Source organism: Mchenga conophoros, linkage group LG20 (genome assembly GCF_057382185.1).
Source record: "Mchenga conophoros isolate Kocher_MC1m ecotype Shallow Benthic linkage group LG20, M_conophoros_male_GT1.1, whole genome shotgun sequence".
In the NCBI taxonomy this organism is placed as follows: Eukaryota; Metazoa; Chordata; class Actinopteri; order Cichliformes; family Cichlidae; genus Mchenga; species Mchenga conophoros.
In genome coordinates, this window is record NC_140545.1 from 11304334 (window position 1) to 11328379 (window position 24046).

The 24046-nt window shown below is 43.2% G+C and overlaps 1 protein-coding gene across 7 annotated transcripts in view; it reads right to left on the reverse strand.

Annotated features, from left to right (window-relative positions):
- Window positions 1-24046, reverse strand: part of agrn (agrin) — a 258498-nt gene that overhangs the window by 141399 nt on the left and 93053 nt on the right. For 6 of the 7 annotated variants that reach the window (XM_085261191.1, XM_085261192.1, XM_085261190.1 and 3 more), the window contains one exon: window positions 14568-14600. In XM_085261191.1, the coding sequence (XP_085117317.1) occupies window positions 14568-14600 (33 nt within the window). Of the gene's footprint in view, window positions 1-14567; window positions 14601-18979; window positions 19534-19609; window positions 21204-24046 lie in introns of those variants that run through there. The other variant, XM_085261194.1, reaches the window with a different exon arrangement.

Sequence of the window (24046 nt, forward strand, 5' to 3'; positions counted from 1 at the left end):
TCTACACCCAGACTTCAGCATCTGACAGACTGATACAATAGTTTGATCAACCTTTCCATATTTACATTTTCGGAGTTGGGAGAGTAAGTCTGATTCACACCTGAGACACACACCATATATTAATCCTTTATTCCATGGAGGTGAGAGTGACGAGTCTAAAATGTTGCACCTGGTATCTTAATAACAGAATACATCCTGCTCATGGTGATCCCCCGTTGGGCCCTTAGGCAGGAGCATATGGCCCCACCATAAAGCCAATGAGACTCTACAGTATATTAGCTTATGCAATGCAGGAGCAATCTTGCATAATCCTTGACTCTCCTTGAGACCTTATCCCACCATACAAAATTGTGATATTTCAAGAATTCTCCCAAAACAAAATGAAGTAAAGCAGGGAAATGATGAAAAGCCTAAGAGGGTATTTGTGAGCACGTACTTCAATTTCTAAAATGCTGACTAGTTTTTGCCTGTTTTGCAGGAGGCTTTGATTTCTTTCAGGTGCTGTTTCAACACTATGCATACCTACTGCATGGCCTCCCAGAGTTTTTCTTACTGAGCACTAGAAAAGCTGCTGCTGCTTCAATATTGTTATTGATGTCTGGTGTTGGATGGTGATTACGGGCGTTTCTTATGTCTTCACACGATTACACTGAGTTTTTATAAATACAAAATATCCAGTAGTGTAAATGAGATGCTTAATCGCGCTAAATGAATGATTCTGTATTAAAAAGAGTAAAGTTGTCTTTACATTACAAAGAGTTCCAATTAGTGCCTTATTTTTCGTCAATGGTTTAAAGTTGCATATCTGTGTGGAATACAATATGAAGTGTATTTTTCTCTTGTGTGTCACTGCACCTTCTACCACACAGCAGAAGTTCAAACTGTGAATGCAGATGGTGTGTGTGGTTCAGTTTGTGTGCGTGTGTACCTCAAGGCAAGGAGCAGAGAAATTGTGATCTTTACTTTTGATTCTGCTCACTGATACAGCCTCTGGTCATATTACCCCAGTGCAGTTCATATTGTATGCGTCCACAGTGCAACTGCTTTAAAGAGTGTAATATATCTCCATAAGACAGAGTTTCCAAGTGAGGCGCAGCTCAGTGAGATGGCACAACCTGAGTTATGGCTTCTTTTTCCCACCTGGCCCTACATATGTTTACATTCAGAGTGAGTAAAGCCTTGTTAAATAGCTGGAGTGTGCTACGCTGCTGCTGCTGCTGCTGCTGCAAATATAGTATGAACTCTGGTGTCTCTTTCTTAGCATAACAGGATGGAAGCGCACAGAAGCATCACGGCACAGCTTCGTGCTGAAGTCTGTGTTACATATGTTACCTCCATATGTGAAATTTAGCAAGCCGGACTGATTAAAGAGAGATCTGCTCACACAGTGGTGCGCAAAGCCTTCCATTAGAATAACTCTTGCTATCAGAGACTAATGTGGGAAACAAAAACTGTAATCTTGGCATCAGTATGTAAAAGAAACATGCCGTAAAGGAGGTCTGCTTGACAAAATGTCATGGTCAAATATGTGATGATATGCATCATGGCGGTAAATGCATTTGAGCTGTGCTGTGAAATGACATTTCAAAGTGAAGCACTCATCTTGGATTTCCAAGTAAGGAAGAAAACAAGTCAACAGAGAAGATAAAGAAATCAGGTTTATCTTCCGTCTGTGTTTGCTGTGGTCTTATCAACAGCGTCTTTTCTGCTGCCGTTATCCTATCTGATCTGAAATGTTTTTGATGTCTTTGCCTGATCCCAACCAAGCTCCATCTGTTGAATTTGGCTCACTCAAAATGCCCAAAATAATGGTTTTCCAAGTAGAAGCAACAAAAAAAGCACTGAAAATATTTAAATAAAAATATATGACTATATTTGAAAGACTGCTGCATATCTTTCTTAAAAATACACATCCCCCCCCTGAGGACCAACAGTAAAAACACCATTCAAACTAAAGATTAGAGAGATGGAAGCACAAGCTTTGGTTGGGATTTTTACATCCCATCTGCCGAGCCTCCTTTTCTTGGGAAAAGCGAAAGGTATTACCGTGATAATCCTGTTTTTCATTATGTGCAATATTAGCTGTTTAATCTAGATTAAAAGAAGAGTGCTGGGGTAAAGTGAAGTGTGAGATGTCTCTGCTGATTTCTCTCCTGGCTCATTAAAACTTGATGAACCTGAACACTCCCTCTAAAAGCAGCAGCTCTTTGACAGAGCAGGGCTTGCCTCTGTCCATTAGCATAATGTGTTCTGTGACAGAAATGGGTAAGATCATGAAGAAGACAGGATTTAAGAAAGTATGATTTTCTCAAAACCTTCATAGCAAGGGAACGAATAGCTCGCATTTTTCCAATTCCACTATTTTTTTAAGCATCTAATCTGATGATTACCGGTAGCAGCGTGCTAATGAAGACTTTTATTTTCGCAGTGTGCATGTACTGTTTGCCCTATCGAAGGAACTGCTCATAACACAAACTCAAACCTGCAGTTTCCCTTGAGCTGTATGGGGAATTTTAGCGTGTTTGAAATCAGTGTTTTGGTAATTTATTTATTTATATATTAGCATTATTAACAACAATCAAATACTAAATGGACATCATTTTCCTTTATTTACTGTTAATGAATTAATGTATGACTAAACACACTTTTTCTGACAAGGACTAGTATTGTGTTCGTATGAATTGTTTATGTAAAACGCATCATTTCCTGCATGACAGCAGCTTTTTCCGCAGAGTTCAGAACATCAAATGAAAAACTTTCTACGATTAGATATACACTCAATAATTCAGTACATAAAATCAATGGTGTGCAGACAGGAGCTGCAAAACAGGCATGAATTTATATGAAAATGTTGCAGATTGTGACGTTTAAAAATTTAAAAAGTTTCTCAAAGCTGCATCTAGGGGAGTTAAATATGCATGGCTGTTTGCAAAATTCAACTTCACGGGGACTCTGTGAAAAGCCTCCAAAGACATCAACAGTACCCCCAACCTTCCACTGAACAGCCCTGGATTGGATCATAATTCACCGTGTATCATTGTTTACTCCATATGTGCTAGTGTATACAGCAAAAAAGTCAATTATAATCTGGTTTGGTTTGCATTCAATTGTATTTGGTCATGAGCAGCAGGGAAAGCATAGTTATCGTCTCATACTTAAATTGGCTTTATGGCACATCCTTTGACAAACACCCTGTTTGTTTACCTGCGCTGGCTAGAGGGTGTGTTGATGCACATTAATGACAATGTGTGTGTGTATGTTTTCAGTCCCTGAAGCTAGCTGCTTCCTCCATTACCATATCTCATCTTTTGCAGGAGGACTACTGTGACCAATCTAAAACTGCCCCAGGAACAGAAGGTGTGTGTCCATGAGTGTGTGTGTGTTTGTTGGCTGCCATTCGGCCCCATCTCTGGTCTGCCTCAGTGCAGGAGCTCCTGACCTGTGCGGCCATCTTTCAGGACTCCTGAACCTGGCTGCCATTCAGATTCTCTTCAGACAGGCTACTCAAGGAGAAGAAAAAAAACCCCCAAAGGACTGTTATCTGATTGAAAGACAAAAATAGGGAGCTTCATATCATCACCAAACCCAATCCCTGTTCCTCTCAGCTATAATGGAACTGGTTGGTGGGGGCTGGGGAGGTGATTGAATCGTAACGTGGCATCAGATGAACCCAGCATGGTGCTGAAGTAATTGCACATTCTTTTTTTCCCCCCTTTGCTTCTCCTGCTTGCACATAAAAGTCTCATTTTGAACAAAAGGAAATATACTGCCTCTCAGGGGATTGATGTGCGTTACATGGCTCTGAGTCTGAATTAAACTCCACCCCTTTGTAGACATAAATGCCGTGACCACATGCTGTGCTTAAACACAACTCAGGACATACTCCAATGGCCATCCATTCAGCGCGGTGTAACGCAGCCATGCAATTGTTAGCTTGATTTTTGATTGCTATCCACGCTTTATTGAAAGTCAATGGCTGATGTTGGCCTTTGAAAAGACACAGAACAGCTGATCTACTGACTGAGCACTGCAGTGTGGGACCTCCTCAAAAGAGTGCAGGAGAAAGTGCAGCCTATAAGAAGCACCGACTGGAAAACCTGTTTTAATTAAATTTCTCTATCTGCGTCTTACAAACACTCGCACACTCACGTTTACTCTCATACGCACACTGAAGGTGCTAAGTCCCCCCTCCCCTCCAAGGGCAAAGGGGAAGGGATTTCAGAGGAAGCAGGGAGAGGGGGGGGAAGGAGGTAAAGGAAGATAAATTGAGAAAGAACTTCAGTTCATGTCAATTCTGAATGATTTTAACTTAATATTCACAGTATGCAGGACGGTGGGAGTGCTTGTATTTAAGTTGCTCCCCTGCCATGCCCTCGCTCTCCCAATTTCTTACCTGCCCGTTTACCTATTTTTCTGCTTTCGCTCTCCTTCTCCTTATCTGTATTTTCTTTCGCCATTTCCCCCATCCTTCCTACTTCCTTCCTTTCCTATTGTTTTCTCCCACCCTATTCACTTGACTCTTACTGTTTATTGTTGTTTCTTTTCAGTGGTGTGCTCATTGATTCTTAGATCTGTTACCAATGTGGCTCTCAACAGTTATTGCTCGTGAACCCTTAACTAATGCAAATTCAGGTCTCCTTGTGCCCAGAGTACAGCAGTGTGAAACAACCAAACAAACAACTGATCTCTGGAATAGTAATAAGTAATAAGAAATATACAAATATTCATTTAATCCTGATCCCTACATTAAGAACTGCTGTTTTCCAAGCTGCTGTCAATGTAAGCGCTAGCACTTCCTTCCTTCGTCCTCCTTTACATACTTCCAGACGGCCTGTGAGCCACTGTTAAACTAAATCTGCTCTCCCACAGCAGCACTGGTGCATCTGCATGCCTCCAATTTCCTCCATCTAAGTACCATGCATGAGTAGCATCCACGACTAATGGACTGAATTAGACACACACTTTTTTCACTCTCAGGAGCCCGTACACATGCATATGTATTGTGCAACATTTGCTGTAGACAAAAATGCAGTGGAATGCTGTAGCCACGGTGGGAGGGTGGGAGTTGGGGGTCGATGCTCGGGGTACTTTGGTACTGTTCCGTATGCGTGTATACAGTATATGGAAGGAAGGGCTGTGTCTGAGGCTTGAGACTGTAGTTTAGTCTCTGGCTGTGTATGTGTGTGTGTGTGTTACTTTTCCAGGGAGCAGCATAAAGAGAGGAAATGATAACGAATAGAGCTGCACGGTACTGCAGCTGATTAAACACTGATTTAACCTGTCAGACAGTACCTAAAAAACAGGAATCTAAAACACCGCCACTTATGATTGTGTCCTTGAATCGAGCTACGGCATCTTAATGAAGCGGAGGTGGATCAATCCGATACTTGATTTAGGAAATTACTGCTACTAATATTAAGCTCCAATTTGCAGTGTTGTACTTTTGATTTGAACACTCTGAGATAACTTATTTGTTACTGTAGAAGAAGTTTTTGTAGTGTGCAGTGTGGTAGGAGACAGCTGTGGGAGATAGGAGCTGTCCGACACCAGTGGGAAATGTCACTGCTAATACATATCACATGTGGAGGGACTCACACTAGATGCCTTGTTTCCTACAGGAGTGTGTGCGTGCCTGTGCGAGACGTGAGCTCACTCACAATGAATTTCCACATGTTGACTGCATGTGTGCGCACGTCTCATGAAACTGAATGTTCTGCTGTTATTGGAGACACGACGCGCTGAACCATATATCAAGCAAGACGCAAACGTATAACACACTTTCACTTTGAGGTGCGCTCGCGCCTGTGCTTGCAGTTGTGTCGTTTGTCAGCAAAATTAAAAACAACTGTATTGCTACTGGAGCGATGGACACACAATTTTTCATACTGCAGGTGCGACAAATTCACATAAAAATGCATTTCATGGAATATTGACTTTTACCTTTTTTAAAAATATTTAAAGAACTCCAGAGATTTATTGTTGGACTGCCAAAAAGATGTGGTGCTAGGATGAGAATCACAACTGCAATAATAATAATGCTACAATAATGCTGAATCCTGTGCGCACGAGTAATAAACCCTTTCAGTATTTCTTTAAATGCTATGAACTGCAATATACTCTTGAAATCACAGATAGACAGACTTAAAAAAAGCTATTTGACTTTCCATAAATGATTTTCTACTTGAGGACAATGGTATAGAAGGTTCATTTTTTAATGTCGCTCACCTGTTTACTTTGCTTTATGCCTTAAACCTACACACATTAAGATTAAGGCAAGCACCGGGCCCGAAGGAAAAAGATATGCGTTCTCTGACTAGTTTGCAAATGGTTGCTGGAAGGTTCTGCAAGTCACTGTTAAATTGATTGCTAAAGCCTTATTCATGCAGGCCTAGAAACCATTCAGTGACCCCATGCCCGCAGCAAGGTAAAAGTGTGTATTCCACCACCGATTGACCAGTGGTAGCTAGAAGTTGCTATCAGTCATTAGCATTAAAATGGTTGCAAAACAGTATGTAGCACTATACCAAAAACTTCTCTCATATTTACAGCAGCCTTGTCTCAATCTGCGTGATGATTAATGATGTTTAATCTGACATTAATCTGTGTGACTAAACTTGCTAGCACCAGCTAATAACTGCACCCTCTCATCCAAATATGGTCACTTGTGAGTCTGTGTCCATTTCTGTATACAGTCTTAGAGTACAACTATCAGCCAATGAGAAAAATTAGTTAAATCCCCTCTTTAAAAACCACTAGTTTACCACCCGCTTCACATTTTAATAGGGAAAAAGTTTTTTGAGTCTCAATATATGTTTAAGATCTTCTTTTTTTCTTCTTCTGCACAACACTTAATTCTGACCTTAAATGGAGTCGGGGCAACCATCCATTTACTGCAAATGAAGCAATGTCCTCAAGCTCAAATAGCACACACAGCACACACGGTCGCAAACACACATACACAGACAGTGTTTGCCTTTAGTGACAACAACCCCTAATTATGGAGTTACAGAGAGCACTAGGGTGCATGAAACTCTAGTGGATAAACAAGCAAAACTGAATGAGTGCAGACATACAGACACACACCAGCACGCCTGTTGGTTATTATTGGAAACCTCTGACATTTTTCAAAGAACTTTCTGTTTTTCCGTGCTCGTCACAGCGCGTGAGTGCAGAAATATGACTGTTCGCCCAACATAAAACCTATTCAAATAAACAAATTACACATTCCGAGGCTTACATGCTCATTCACTATAATCAGCAAACACAGATAACTTCAATCTTTCTTTCATTCGAAGACTAAACACAACAGCTAAAGTGTTCAAATTATCCACAATTCTTTGTTCTACTTCTTTTTTCTTTCTTTCTCTCTCTGGTTATGGAAATGCACCAGTGGGCGAATGTGAAGTTGTCAGAACACAAAGCACACTTTATTTGTGCTTCTTTGTGCTGACACATAGGTGTATGGCTAAGAAACAGGGTGAGGTAATGTAATTATTTTAATGTATAGAAAATATTTTTTCAAAAATACAAACAAAGTCTGGAGGAAATGAATTTGCCTCTAACATGGGCTGACCCAACATATATATAGACACTTTTCCACGTTTCCATACATGTGTATTTAATCTTCATGCTCAGGTCTGCAATTTATGACTCTGTTGATCGTATGAAACTCCAAGCATGGCAGTAAAATTCCTCACTAGATTCATTGTGACTTGCTGCCTATAAAGCACAGAAGCTATTTGATATCTAAAAATGTGAAAGCATGGTTGCTAATATCGTTGATTTTTCAACTTTCAAGTTGTAGAATCATCTACAATTGGCTGTTTTTTGTGCAAGAGACATACCATTAAATCTGAAATCTATCACAATGCTATCTTAAGATGTCGATGCAACAAATTTAATTTATATTACGCATTTAATATGCGGTATCATCCATCAATGTCATTTACGTGGAGCTTTGTGTTCAGCCCTGAGCAACGCTGCAAAGTTCTGAGTAGGCAGTTCATTAGGGAAAAATGTTTTTCATTCAAAAACGTGGCTCACGTGCAAAATAACGTCCAGTAAATGAAAGTTGTATGCAAAGACTTTTATGTCTGACTCATGCAACCATACAAATGTAAATACCCCTCAAAAGTCAGCTTTGTTATTATTCTTGCCTCGTACAAGATGTTGTAGGCTCTATGCGACCAGCGAAGGGCAAATCCAGCCATCCCAATTTAGCATTCCCAAAGCATACATGTATAAATACATATGAGATGCATAAATCCTCTATAAATGCATATAAATGCTATTTTAAACTTTAACAAGAGGGTAAACACTGAAATGTTTTATTCTCTTCTATTTTTACCCACTGCCCTGCCTCTGGCTGCAATGTCAGAATATAACATGCAGTATAATATGTCGCCTTCATTTACTCCCCTGCTACAGCATTTGTGTGTGTGTGTGTGTGTGTGTGTGTGTGTGTGTGTGTGTGTGTGTGTGTGTGTGTACCCATGATTTTCTCCACACGATGAGAAAGAACTGAACAGTAGCATTAAAATGATTCAAGTGATTTAGTCTTTTTCTCTTTGTTTCTCTCTCTGTCTCAATATCTTCTTCCCTCTGTCGCACTCCCTGCTATCATAAATCTTATTAAAGCTCACTGAGAGGGCAGCGATCAACATGCTGTACAGAGCCTCCAACACACACACACACACACACACACACACACACACACACCTAGATGAAATTCCCACTTCTGTGTGCGTGTTTGGCTGTGTACTGTGAAAAAAAATTGCAGTGCGTAAAATGGTGTCAGTGACATGTTGCTGGCTCATGCGTCAATGTGTTGTAATTGTATCCAGTAGAGCAGAACACATGCATTCAACACACACACACTAACACACACGCAATCTGGTTGATGTCAAGGGTTCCAGGCCAGGACGTCAAATGAAAAGCAGTGATGACAACAAATGTAGGCAAAGAGCAACCCGCTGTTTGTGTGACCTTTCAATAAATCTACTTACACAGAAGGTAAACAAACTACCAACACTTTTACTTACAATATGAGATTGTTGTTCAGTTCACCACATTTTAAAACCATGTGTAGGTGTGAGCTAGTGTTTGTCATCACGCGTTTGTGTTTCAGGGTCACACGGAGGGTGGGATGTTCACAATGGATAGTTTCCAGCCCTCCCTGTGTACGAGCCCCCAAGGAACAGACGCACAACAAACTCAAAATGCAAACTCAAGACACAGGAAGAGCGCACACACGCTGGCATTCCCATGGCACATACACAAACACTCAGATAAAAGCTGATACAAAGTGTAAAATCAGATCTTAGGGGTTCTGTAATGTGTGTGTGTGTGTGTGTGTGTGTGTGTGTGTGTGTGTGTGTGTGTGTGTGTGTATGGAGTGCATGTGTGTTCATGCACACATCCTGAAGTTCAACTGCAATCTGTAAACAATGTTTCTGGCTGAGTGAAGAAAAACAAGAAGCACAGGGTGGAATGTTCAGGAGAGAGTAAGAGTGTGTGTGTGTGTGTGTGTGTGTGTGTGTGTGTGTGTGTGTGTGTGTGTGTGTGTGCGTGTGTGTGTCTGACAGAACAAGAGAGAGAGAAAGCGAGCAGTGAACTGCAGATGTCTGGCTCTCACAGCAAACACAGCTTCTGCAGGAAACTAAGACATACAGTATCTGTGCAAACGGTGCAGATATTGTCAGCTGCTGAGCAAAAAGCCTCCTTTAACTTGCACTTCTTAATAAGGGAAACGCTGATTGCGATGCAGGACTCCGCTAATAGCAGGATATCACTGTGCAATATTGCTCTAGAACACATCGACGTGCCGGGCCACTTATTTTCCTCTAATTAACAACCTGACAATGAAATTCGTCGCATTGGTTACACTTACCAAAGTGGTTATTTTCTGACACTGCCACCTAACAATTAAATTAGCGCCTGCCCATCACAGCTTAAAGTGGAGCGTTGACTGCGTCCCGATTTAAAATAACTTGCTGCTGTGTTAATGAGACCGAGCGAGCAGCGCGGCCTTTCACTGCCGCTGAATAGCCACGTTCGCCGTCAACATGCGACCAACACGGAGAGCTCATTTAAAGTGACATTAGCCAATTCTGCATGCTAATTACTTTCAAAATATGACACGGAGCTGGGGAAGGGTGGGCTTTCAGCATCCCTCTGCACTGCCACGCTGAGTGATAAGGGCTTCGATAAGCTGCTTGAAACTATTAATTAGCTGCAATGGATTCTTACAGTCAATGAGGTTTTGTTTATCCTGCTAATGTCACTCCTTCGATTTCATTTTGGAGACTGAGAAGAATGGAAATGTGTTTTGTTTGCTCTTTTACTGCCTGATTTTTAAATCTCCTACTTCATCGTAAAGAATGGGGAAAATAATAAGCAAATTCAAGCCTGCATAGTTTGGATGAATTTTAAACGCGTGACTTCTGGAGCAAAACAAAGAAAGCTGCCACAACTGTGTTAAGTTGTATTGCTACATGCGCCAAAGAGTGCATTTAAAAAAAGAAAAAAGAAAACACTGGATGAACATATGGCATGAATACTTTTGTATTTAATCCTTTCCTTTACTATTTATTTTCCAACAATCAGAGCAGCCATCAGAGATCGAAACCTCTAAATCAGACATGACTTTCAGGGATGCTTGCTGACAAGCTTTCAGATCACAGCCAAAGATAGCTCAGTGTGATGTACATCCACATCAAAGAACTGCTGATCCTCACAAGGTCCAAGGTCCCTGACTAACCTGCATCAACAATCGGTGAGGTTTGCTCCAACAGCTGGGGGACATATCAAAGAATGCCAGCATCACTAACTGTGTCAACAATTACTCTGTGTCATAGGAAATCAAAAGAAAATAGTGCCGCGCTTTACCGCTTCAGCCCACTCATTTCTCGCCTCTCTGGCTAACATTTTTGTTTTTCTCTCTTTGGACGGCTGCTTCTAGCCCATCTTGGTCGATCGATACTGGGAAGCCGAGGTGAGTCGAGGCGGGTCTGTGTGGGAAGGCTGTCAATGATGAATGGTTAGATGCGGGGGTTTTAGGATATTCGGCTAATTCTGATGTCTTTCACCTGCGTTTATCAAAAAATATATTCTGCTTGCTTGTTGCTCACATAAGCATCTATTGAGTCCTGCTGACATGAAGCAGGGTGGGCCGAAGCGAGGCTACAGAGTTCAGCTGTGCAGTTTGAGATGTCTGTGTACTTTTAAAGGGCAACAAACTTCCCGCAGATAAAGTCAAGGCTGCTTGCTTTCCCCAGCAGCCTCAACAACAGCGAGCTAACAAGCTGCGCCCTGTTAAAAGCCGGACATGACAACTCTTCTGTTAAATTATAATCCTAGAGAGGCAACTTTACGGTGTACCTTTGATATCTTGATGTGAGACTTTCTCAGCCGGCAGCCCCGCCCTGGCTAAAAGATGAGGTAGATACTTTGCCTCTGTTGTGTAAAATCTGTGATGTGAAAAGATTTAATTAAGATAGGCCGAGGAGTCATAATTAATTCTGCCTCTCTCTGAGTCAGGCTTACTGTCAAGAACACAAGGAAAGGCTCCCAGAATAAATTACAGGAGGGTCGTGTGTGTGTCTGAGGGGGTAATGGGTGTGGAGCCCTTGGTTACTGTACTGTTCTCGCAGAGCCGAAAAGCAGTTGTGTCAGTTCTGGGTAGTGTTCACAAAGTCTAAGTGATCCCGCCGGCACTTTTTTTTAACAAGCGTCCCACCGTCTTAGATCAAATCACGTTTCAGCCCAGGAGTTTATTTTGACTGTCAGTGAGGAGCATCCTCTGGAGAGAGCTGTCAGTGACAAATGTGAAATGGAAGATTCACAGCGAATGGGCTCTTTCCAGGCAGGCGGTGCTGAACACGGCTGCAGTCACAGGAGACCTCTGAACTGTCTGCAGCTCGACTCTCCCATTACACTTCCTTTATAGTGATGGTCTGGCCTATTTTGAATCTTGTTTGGTCCTTGTTCAGCTACCTAAGCTTGTAATAGGAGGAAACGAAGGGTACATCTCCAGAGAAACACTCATTCTGACACACAGTCTATTTTGTTCAAGTGGCATAACTTAAAAAAAAACCTTCATAAGTCTTAACAGAGACTACATGTATTATTACCAGTGTCTCCTTTGCATGTCCTTAACAAGCGGATGAGCATTTTCTGTTTTCTCTGCATGTGGTTGCTAACAGCTGGGAGGCAAGCGCCTCATTCGTCAAGAATTTCTCTCATTCAACCCTAATTTCCAAAGTCCAGTATTAATCCCTCAAGCTGCAAATTCTATGAGCTTTTTAGCTTTGGCCAAACACACAAGAACTGTCTTATTATCAGGAGACGACAGGCAATAATGAGTATGGCCAGAGCTGAGCAACTGCTGCGTTGAGCTTTCAAAGAAAGAGCCTAATTAAAGGCTGCTTTGTGACTTTTGTCACTTTTTTTGACTGGTGATTATAGGCCATTCATTGGGGAGGACTCATCAGCTATTTGCGGGTGGCGCACGCCATAAATATCACGTGAGAGCTTTGCTTATGTTGTGCCGAACCCGCATTTTTTCCCCCCCAGTAAGCTCCCAAGATTCTCTCGCTCTAATTTGCAGAACAAATTTCTTTACTTTCTGCAGAATCTCCTCTCGCTAATAAGGTCGTCTCATAAACGGCTTTTCAGAGACAAACTAGGCTGTTTAAAAATGCAGGCTCCTTGGTATCTTTTCTGTGATTTCCTGTAATTAAGTACTGGAGAGAGCGGCGGAGTGAGCGTCCTTGGCATCGAGGACAAGTTCAGTAGAACAAGCTTTGTTCCTTTTGGAGCTGATTTGACTAATGGCAGAGCTATATTAGCCCTCTGCTGGTTTGCAGCATCTTTTAAATCACCCCTCCACTGCTACTAAAACCATACGTCTCCAAAAAGTGGCCTACTGCTGTATTTGGGCCAACTCTAATTGTCTCGCTAATCTCTTCAGCGTTAAATGACCCAGAGAAACTGGGTCCCACAGGGCAGACTTACCCTGCTGATTGGAAACTTTGCTTTTTGTTTTGCTTGGCATATTAAAACAGCATAGGCTGCTGATGGAAAGCCTACAGAACTATTGGAAATGTAATTAAGGGCTAGCAGCAGCTTTTAAACGGTTGACTAGTGCAGAAACAAACTGTGCCCTTCAGACAGCAAAAACTTTAATACATGGGAAATGAGTGGCCCGATCGATAAGGAGGGCGTTATTTCTTTTGTACGGGAAAATTCAATGGAGGACAGAAATGGGCTGTTTCGGTGCCTGCATACTATTTCTCATTTTCCCAGCGGCGAGCCAAATTTTATGGCAATATTTGCTTGAAAAGCAGACAAATAGAGTCCTCTCTGTAAGATATAATCATTTGTCAAGTCAATTTCGTCTGTCATTAAAACAAAAACAAATAGCTGCTGTAAGCTGTGCCGACTGCAATTGAATCTCCAGTGTTTTGTGATGAGGCACAAAAGATGAATAAAAAAAAAAAGAAAACTACACAGTGCATGTACTCCTCAGGTGCTGAGGTGAGGCAGAGTTGAGAAATGCTTCAATCAAGCACAATTATTTGTTGAAACCATTTTGGACTGACAGTGAGCACCCTATTGTCCCTACAATAGGCTGTTCACAATTACATTCATCACAAACCACCTCTTATTTGACGCATTTTTTTTTAAGCTGACATCTTTCACAAACTGCTTTTCCAAACAAGCCGGCCTATGGGGCGAGTGATTGAGCAATTATCAGAAACAGTTTCAGCAAACCCATACTGTGGCCTTTTGTCCCCGGCATCAGCCAGCCTTGGGATCATTAGAAACCTTTTCTCTTCGTGTTTTCTCTCTTCAAAACCTCCGGCTTTGTAGCCTGCACACAAGCGGGATGATAAAACACCTTCAGAACTAGTAGGAGTCCATCCCTGGCTATCTGTCAGTGTAGCAAACCCCCCCAAAAAACATCAAAGTCTATCAAACACTATCTCACTGTGCTGCCTCTGATAAATATTCATGATAGAAGCTCGAAAACCAGCTGTTTTTCTCCAATTAAAGTGTGCCGAGATCTACTGTTTTGGAACTAAATTGTTGCTTTTTTTAATTAATGGCTCATGTTACTGCACTAGGAACAACTGAAAAATATTGTACTCATTCCAGAAATGTGCTGGATGAGAACATATGGATAACAAGGTGAGGAAATGGTGCGGCGCAGAGCTTCCGTTACTCACGGCAAAGGGAGGGGTACATCCTATTAGACCTTATCAGAAAGATGTGAATGGCGCTTTGGTAACAGGTATTGAACGTCAGCCCAAGTGGCCATGCAGAGCAGATCAAATCAAGTCATCAAAAGATCCTCCTTACATCAAAGCACAGAGCAGGCCTGGCCACGTGCCTGCCATACCAACAGTGCAGAGACAAAAAGCGGGGCAGCCAAAACTGGCAAAGCGGCACAGACGGCTGCCCACTTCAAAGGCAGGGATCTGCTGTCTAAGGTCATTATTCCCAGGCACCCCCCAGAAACCCAGCGGTCAATGAAGGCGAGCGGCGAGAAACCACTGAGGACTTACCATCAACAGTCGGTGCGAAGTGAAGTGGGTTGTCTGAAAAAGATAAAAGAGAAAGAGAGAAATAGGTTTTTAGTTTTGGGGAGATTCAGCGACTTCCCAGGAGTAAAGGGAGTAAATTGAGTTGCTACAAAAAAAAGAAGAGACAGGGCTTGGCGTTTTCATCTAACACATTCTAATGCAATGACTGGGTCCTACAGGAATCCAGCTGAGCTAATCGACACAAGTACATTTCAGCGATAGCGCTATCATCATTGTCATTCATTACATCTATGGTCTATCTGATCTGAACCCCGCTGCATGACTTTTGATATTAGAGCACATGAGAGTTGAGAAGGCAGACGTCTGTTATTGTTTCAGATTCAAAAGTATGAGACAAGATGTGAAATTACACAATACTGATGTCATAGTGTACCTCGGACCCCCACCAGCCCTCATGCAGCTATATGCATAATAAATCAGAATGTTTTCCCTTAATTCATCAAATGACATCATACCGTTGTCCTGGTCAAAACCCAGCAGACCATGACATAAGGCTCGTCGTTTCATGGGAACCATAAAACAAGACCTGCGGTGTCAAATGACTGAGTGTGGAAAATCACTCACAGGGGGAAAAAACTCTCAGGTAACCTGAATCCTTTGCAAATGAGTGCAAACTTGACCAGGCCGTTTGCACTGATTACAAACCCTTATATATAATGAAGATTGATGGAGGTTGGTTCCACATTACTTGACAGGAAAAACAGGGGCTATTGTTAAAAACTGAAACACGGCTAAAACTAACAATTGTTATTACATTGTTGCTTAATCTCATGATTATTTTTCAATTAGATGATCAATTTGTTTAGGAGCCAAAATAAAAAAGGAGTGAAAAAAGCAATTTCCCAAAGCCTTAGGAGATGTTCAGTCTGCAAGCCCAAAATGTGCAATTTCCAATGTTAAACAGCCAATTTCCTGATTTTAGTGGCTATAACCAGGGAAAAAAAGTTTTCTTGCAAAACAATGGCCTATTCATGCTGGGGTAGATTAATTTTCTGTGGCTTGACTAACTGATTAAACATCTGATCATTTAAGTGGTGAACGGAGGACAATCAAGTATACAGGCAGCACACACATATGGTACAAGTGAAGTAAACACACGTCCTGCAGAGTTATACTATGTCAATTAAAAATAACACAGGATCAGTCCTGAGCTACGCGTGCACACGTATACAGAAGGAAGCAGACATGCTCTTTCTTAAAACAATTATTAAATATAATAATAATAATAAGTAAAGTAGCACAATCAGCTGCCTATTCATTGAGGCCCTCATCCTGTGGAGCACATTCAAATCCACCGTCTTGGACAGCAGCTGTTCTGTTCTCCGCCTGCCGCAGGTTCTAGGTGGTGTGTGCCCAGATTTCATCACTACAACCACTAAACTAGAGACATCGTGGATGGCCAGACAGGAAGGACTGGAGCTAGTTAGTCTGCAGCAACTCAACTTCCAAAATATGATAGATGGAGATTGTTCATTAGTAAATTCACCACAAATGGCGTCTTATTTTCAGACTTATGAAAGGATAAAAGTAAAAAATGACCAGAATGTGTCAACAAAACATGTATTTAGCTAAGCGGAGAGCCCGAGTAAAGTGTGCGCACCAGAAACACTACAGGTCATTACCACCATTAGTACCATTAGTAGCGATCTTTCCTCGAAGAGCATTATGATACACTGGTCAAAGACTGGCCAAGTACTGGCGGTCCAAGCACAACCCAAATGAACCACCATGCTGCACTCCAGCAGTCAACTCAACTGTCTGACTCACTAAGCAAAGCCCCAGTGAGTTGTCAGAGCTGCCTGTGCTGAACAAACACAGCAACACACACGGCTGTGCAACCACCCAGCCATGTCTCCAATGCCTCTGCACTGTGAAGGATAATGAGGAAGATAAAACACATCACATCAATTACCCTGCTAACACATTTTTCCGGGGCCCATGTCAACCGATCCGCCGAAGCCTTTTATCAGGACTTCTGCGATCCACGTCGGCATCCCAAGACACAGCTGAGTTTTAAATTTAGGCTCACTTAAAATTGCTTGTCAACAGCCGGGGCTTCAGGGGAGAATGCGAAAGTGTGTGTGTGTGTGTGTGTGCCAGCGAGCGAGCAAGAGAAAAAAATGAGGAGAGCGAAGAGGAGAGGCGAGGTTGGTGCTAGAGGTGAATAATGAAGTGTCTGGTGAAGCTGTTTCCTAGTCAGTCATGACAGTAGCTGATTTCTATCTGAGGGGATTTCAAGAAAACACATGAAACGGGGGGAGCAGAAATTGGCACGAGGATGATACAGAAGAAGAAGTTGTGCTAAGAGCTGTAAAGGTGCACAGACGCAGACTCTGCTTCCTGTCTTGCATTTGAATGCACGTCTAAACGAGAAGAAACAAACGCACGCCAATAAAAGCGCATTACCGCACACGGAGAATAAGAGAAGATGACAGAGAAGGTGTAGCACAAAGCCAGCTGAGATGCTGGGGGAAAGCTAAATGATTTCTTCACATTTCCATAGCGAAAGCACAAGATAAGGTCTCTCCATAAACATATCAGCCATCTTCATCTCCCTTCGCGCCTCGCAAAGCCTGCGTGAGTTCCCGTGCCTGTGTGAATGTCACAACACGGCCATCATTCAACCTGTATCTTCAGCAAATCAATACGTGTCTGACTGTGACATTTAGCCATGTGCAGAAGAGGTGTGTGTCTACATCTCTGCATGTGTGTCACCTTCCCCTTTGCTTTGGCTGATGTATAGTCATACCGAATGATGAAGTGAGTGTGTGTCCGCGTTGGCAGGGGGGAAAAAAAGCATTTGGGAGGGGCGGGGGCTACAAACTGTGTGCGTATGTGCGAACATGCTTCACCCCATATGGCGACAACAGAAATTGTGAATCTGAGGTTACACACCCTTCCTCCAATCACACACACGTCGCTACTACCAGCACTATCACAATCCCATCCAGCTGTCCTTGTGGCCACATGGCAAGGGCTCTCGGCAGCATAATCGAGACTCTTTCAGCTCATCAATTTCTCCAGTGCACATTTCTTTTCACTCGGTCATCTGAGAGGTGAAGATTGGCTTGCTTTAACTGAGTTTGTATTAAATATAATAGAATCTGTCTGGCTTGAATTGATTTGGGAACACGACGAGGTTAGAAATGAGCCATCCCCATCCTGGTAACTGACACCCGTGAGTTGGAGGAGGACCGAGCAGCAAAGATGACAGGAAGACAATCTTTGACAAATGCCAGGAGAAGCATCCTCAACCGAGGTCTTTGCTTTGTATATGTGAGAACATTCGCCAGCCTGATAGCAGAGAGAAGAGAAATCCAGCAGAAACAGGTGGAATCACAACCGTAGGCCAGAGAGAATTAAAAAAGCCTTTCTCCTCAAAATGTTTCTCAAATAGCACTTTAAATCGCATTTGGCGGTATTAAAATTACTATTACAGTTGCACTTCTTGAACGCGTTTGCTTACTTATTATAATTTGCAGGTGATTATGAGGAGCAAGTCATGCATAAATATTGGCCCACTTTGAAAAGTTGAATAAATTTCACCTTTAGCACGATTTACACAGGCGGGGCACTCGCAAATAGAAGTGTGCAAGTCTCTGAGAGAGCGAGCAGAATGAATAAGGCTGCGTTAACAAACTGAAGCGGGGAAAACCTGCCCGTGTGTTACCGATGGTGCAAAAAAAAAAAAAAAAAAAAAGGTGGCAGGTGAACGTCTATTTCGGTCATGCACCTGCTTCTATTGGATCTGAAAAGCAGCCCCTATCTGTCATGGGCTCGGCTGAGCATCAGATCAGCCCTACAAGTTGTATGCTTTGGGCTTTTAATGAGCTGCTTTTATTTCAGTGGATTAAAAGAAGAGAATTTTACATTGTGAGGAGATGACGGCGGTCAGAGTTTTCTGGGCCAAAAGATACTTAAAAAAAAAAAAATCCACCAAAGACATTTAATCGCCATTTAATATTTCACTGCGCAGTTCAAAGTAAATGCCAAGGCTTTGGAGGGGAGATAGGAGCAGTCTTAGAAGCCGGCAGATACCGAATCAAGCAAAGGGGGTCGGCGGGGGGGGGGGGGGGGGGGGGCTGTGACTTTAGCTGTCTTGATGTCCCTACTTCAAGCGCAGATAAGGCTGTCATGAGAGTTAAAGGTGATTTTGAAGGGGGCATTTCCTCTGACAAGGACATTTAATGCAAAAATGAGGTAGTATGTGAAATAATAATAAAAATAAATAAGTAAATCATTCCTTCCGAGCTCAATTCTGTAGCAAAGCACTTATGGCAACAAGTCTACTGCGAAACAGTGACCCGTACATTACAGTGGAAAGCAGTACAGTGCAGACAGTTGAGTTGTGTGCTTCAGATTAACAAACGTACAATTATTGAGGAAGAGGAGGACGGCAAAGCCCAGCGTCGATGTGGCCAGCAGGATCAGACAGATGTTGCAGGGGATCATGAAGTAGCGCACCACCAGCGACACTTTGTGCTGGTACCTGCGGTCCCGCTCTTGCGGCGGCGGTGAGGGATAGTGGCACCCGCTCATGCTCCACTCCAATGACCCGCGCCCCTCCAGCGTAGAGGAGACGACGGGACGAGGAGCTCGGCGAGGGGTGCCCAAAGACCCGTTGGAAAAAATGATGGCGGTGGGTTAGGGGTGACAGGTGGTGAAGATAAACTGAAATTTAATACAAAAAAAACAACAACAACAACAACAAAAAAATAGATGGTGGCTGTTTCAGTTGTGGTTCCAGCTGTGCACCGTGGCAGAGACCCCGTGACTGTTTCTGTCAGAGAATTGCAGCAGGAAGCTTTCAGCGGTTTCCAAGCAGCACATTTTTAGAGGTAATAACATCCATTTGGGGAAGAGGACAGGCTGAAGGGACTCCTACAGCCCCCCACCCGTCCACACGACCTCCATTCTCCTGTGGCCGCTGGAACAAAAAACAAACTAATGGGATTCTAATGTGGAAGTATGCTTGTGTGTGTTCTCGTGTGTTTTATACTTACAGAGCAAACGTGTGTGGATTTAATTGGGTGGTGATTAATGTAGCTGAATATGTGCGTTTAGTGCGCTTGTGAGGTGTACAACCTAAACCAGGAATCTGTGCGTTTGGATTGTCAGATATCCAAAGGGGAAAAACTTCCAGAGCAGACAGACGATAAATCCACAGAAGGAATCTTTTCTTTGCTGTGACCCTGATTGATAATTAGCAAAGGAGGAGTGCTCCCCTCTTCTTCTTCTTCTCTTGTCAAACGCCTTTACAACGAATGCCAATGCCTGGCGCTCGCCGAAAACATCATCACAAGTATTTCCCTAAGAGGTGATGGCTGCAGATCTCATTAAGTTTCCTTGTGGCTGTTGCATGCTGGAATATCGGAGCATAAGTGCTCTTATCAGCGATGATCAGCTTCAAACTGCACACAACTTTTTTTTGTATCCACAGGACAGCTTGTTTGCCTGGTTACGGTGCGGTCCGCCGCACACCAAACCCATCCAAATCTGACATCATCACCGGAGCACCTTGCATCTTCCGCCGCGTGATTTGGAGGATGGTTAGAAGGCAGCTGGCTGCCTCTCACTCAACCATATGGAGATGGTCTGTGTTTTCTCTCCCCCGCTTGTCCTGCGTGACTGCCGCTCCTCGCTGGTTCAATACCCTTTTATTCCAATCGAGTCGCATGGAGGGGGGAGAGCAGCTGCCCCCACCTTTACACCTTCTGGAGAGCTGGGGCCAAAAGCAGGTCAAAAGAAGTGGCTGAGAGGAGGGGAAAAAGTTAGAGAGGCGAGCGATCGCCTGCTCAACCTGTCAGTCCACAGCTGTTTGCTTCCTAAGCAGCTACAGAAAATCCAGCGACGCTATGAATGAAAAACCTCATAGAGAGAAAAGGAGAAAAAACCTCCGTGTGGTTGGGAATGAAGCGAGGCGCTCGAGGCGGGGATTTGCTGGGCATTATTTCCTTGTGTCAGAAGCCCGTGAAAAAAATTCCAGCCAAATAATGAGAGGATAAGGCTCTCGCTGACCCTTGTAAGAATTAGGCTGAATTGGCTTCTGCTGTTTTACCTTTCAGAAAAATAACTTGTCCAGCATTGTCTCTCATTCTTGTGTTTGCTGCCTCTCTTTTATACGCTTGCCCAAGCATCCAGTCCCCTTTTTCACTGGGATATCTCAGTCCAGAGGCGCTCCGAGAGTCCTGGCCAGAAGGCTGTGGCTCCAGCTTCTCCTGCGTGCGTATCCAACATTCACTGGCAGCCAAAACAACAAATTAGGCTCCGGGTATTCATAGCGCGCTTAATCCCCAGGCAGCAGGTAGTGGTCCCGGTGTCAGTGCACTCAGTCAGCCAACTGAGGCACGCAGGAGAGAGTCAATGAGAGAAGTCAGCAGACAGACAGCGCGAGAGGGACGTACACGGGAGGGAGGAGGAGTGTTGGCCATGGGAAAAGCAACTCCTTACACTTCTGTCCACCTTTCTTTTCTTTTTTTTCTTGTGGATGAAACTGCAGCGACATGTCGCTGGTTTTCCAAACAGTGTCTTCCTGAGCACGCCTCTCTCAGCCCTCAGTCAGCGGAACGGATGAGCACATAATAAGTAAGCGAGAGAGATGGTGTGAGAAAGAGAGAGAGGGGGGGAGAGATAGATGTGGGGGGGGGGGGGAGTGTAGATGAGGGGCTGTCTTTAACAAAGGCAAGAAGGGAGGAGGGCTCCTAGTTGGTTGAAGGAAAAGAAAATGAGCAAGAATAAAAGCTTCGGGGAGTAGTACTCGAGTCCTGTCAAAGCGGGGGAGTGAGGTGGGGGGGCAGCAACAGTGTAGCAGCAAAACAAAAGAGGGCCACAGTCTTGGGAGATGTCAACCAACTCCTCCATTTGTTTATAGCGTAATCAAAAGAAAGTCTCTTCCACAAGAGCTGGAGAATTTCCACAAAGATTTAATGAGGCAAACTGAGAGAAAATAGGCCCGTGGAAGGAGGAGGGAGCAAAACTTAAACACATTAAAGTCAATCATGTATTAACACTCTCCAAACAGCCTAACCCACTTGTCACCAATATGCAAAGCTAGCGCAGATATAAGCCCGGGAAAAAACTCCACATCGATTTAACGGTAACTATATGCAATTAATTAAGATTCCCACTTGGATCTTTTTTCCCTGACTTTCATGATAACAAGGAAAGGGTTTCTTTAAAAAGAAAGTAAGGAATGAATATGATCTGAGGCTATTCTATTTCACAGAAGGTCATTTTTGCTCTTTTAAACTGCAACGTACAACTGTGTGTTTTTTCTAAATGCTATAATGAGTTCAGACTGGATGGGTGGTTATCCTGTGTTTTAGCAAGACCCTGCATCAATATCTACTTTGAAGTAACTCAACAGCAGCAGGCGGCAGATGCAAGGCGGTGTCTATCATCAATTATTTATGGGGTTTTTTTTCACTCTCTCTATCTGTGTCTCCATCTCCATCTTTGCAGTTCGCTCCTCACCCCACCGCCACCACCTCACCGCTTTACACAAGGGTGCACAGGCACATACACACTGATGGTGCATGTGCATCCGCACAATTCCCTCTTCTGTCTGACAGAAACTAACACATACATATAGTAAAAAAGCTCCTTCTGCCTTTCTCCCTCTGTCTGTTTTTAGTCTACAAACTTACACAACTCTCTCTCACACACACACACACCGCGCGCATGGGGTTGGTGATCTTGCTTCCCCCGCAAAGTCGGTTTTATATTTTTGGCCAGTTTGCTCTTTCTCAGGTTTAAGCCGAGCTTTTTGAGGGGAAGCTCTAACACGAGGGAGCTGGATTTTTAAAAAATTGCCTGCTGAGGGTCAAAAGTTCAACCCCCCTCCAACCTCACCCTCTCCTGAATCCATCATCAACAAGCAACGCCACCCACCTAGAAGCACCCCACCATGTTTCTGTCTATTTCCAGACACGATACCCCAGCGACTCCATATCAGCTCTCATATAGCATTACAAAACCTGATTGATGGACTGAGTGAAAAGAAAGAGGCAACAGCTGCTTTCTAATTTTCTTTTGTCTCAGTTTACACCTTCATTTATAACTTTGTCTTTTTCGTAGGAGACCTGGGAATTGCAGCAAGAGCTTAAAAAATACTCTTACAATACAAGCATGGGAACCTGACAACATCACAAGACTTTTGATCATGAGTAAAATGCCAAATTCTCCCAGCAGAGGGCACTAAGAAGTCAGCCTAGCTCTTTGCTCTAATGCCACGACCCAAATAAAATCTTCCATTGACATCAAAGCTCAGCTGCTTTGATCCATTTTTAATGCCACAAGTATCGCACAAGGTTAACATCTCTCTCTGAAGGCTTTGAAATGGCAATTTCCATTAAGGAGCTGAAGGAGCTGCTCTCTTGCTTAATGGTCTGGCAGAAGTAAAAGTTGATATCTGTGCGGATATGCACACGTGTGTGAATTATCTTTATGCAGAGGGTGAAAGATTTGTCATGTTCAATAACTGATTGACAGTTACGCTTACATCAAGGTGTGTGTGTGCTTACTGAGTTTTTGCACGTGGGTCTGAGCAGCTCAGGCTGCATCCCGGTCTTCTTGCTGGCCAGTGCTCATATAATTGATCTAAGTGAAAATAGTTGTGGCCCTCTCAGAATGACAATTTTTCCCACAAAGGCCAAAAAGAAATCTCAATTGAAGGGAGACAAGAAAAGAGACTGTTTCTTTTGAGATTTACTTACAAGCATCAAAGTGAAAAAGGCTAAATTTCTTGTCTTTTTTGCATCATCTTTGTTTCTCATACACGCTACGCTGAAGCCGCACAGCCACGGGGTTAAGGCTCACAGCATAAATGGTAATATTTTTGCACCTCTGCAGACATCCTCAAACTGTGGGGCGAGGAGCCACTGCAGATGCAGTGTGGAAACCCAGGTGAAAAATAGACACGATGGCGTCTCGTGATGCTCTTATTTTTTATTTTTAATAACGATTAATAATTGATCATAGCAGAGGCGTAAGGAAAGAACTTTTTTGGTTTCTGAAGTGTAGCTGGCCTGAAAAACTTTGAGTACCACTAGGTTAAACTATCACTATGGGCTAAGTGCTTTGAAAGAAGTGGGAGGTGTTAGTGTGTTTAACCAATTCTCTAAAGGATGATCACAAATCTCAGGGAATGGATCAAATGGGCCAGACAAACCACCAAGAGCATCAGGATACAATGCTAGGTGCGTGTCCTCCAGCACCTCTGGAGGACACGCACCTCCAGAGGTGGTGGCGGCACTTCAGGTGATGAAGTGCCGCCTTCAAGGAAGGATTTAGATTTTTATGCATCTCTTCCCTTTCTGATCGCATCTCATAGACTCTAACTGTATGTAATTTGTTAGGAGCAGGTAAAGACTTACATACCACGCTTTGTCTGAAGCAGAACAAAACGCAGCAGTCATGTGAAGAATTAAAGGACCGAACAT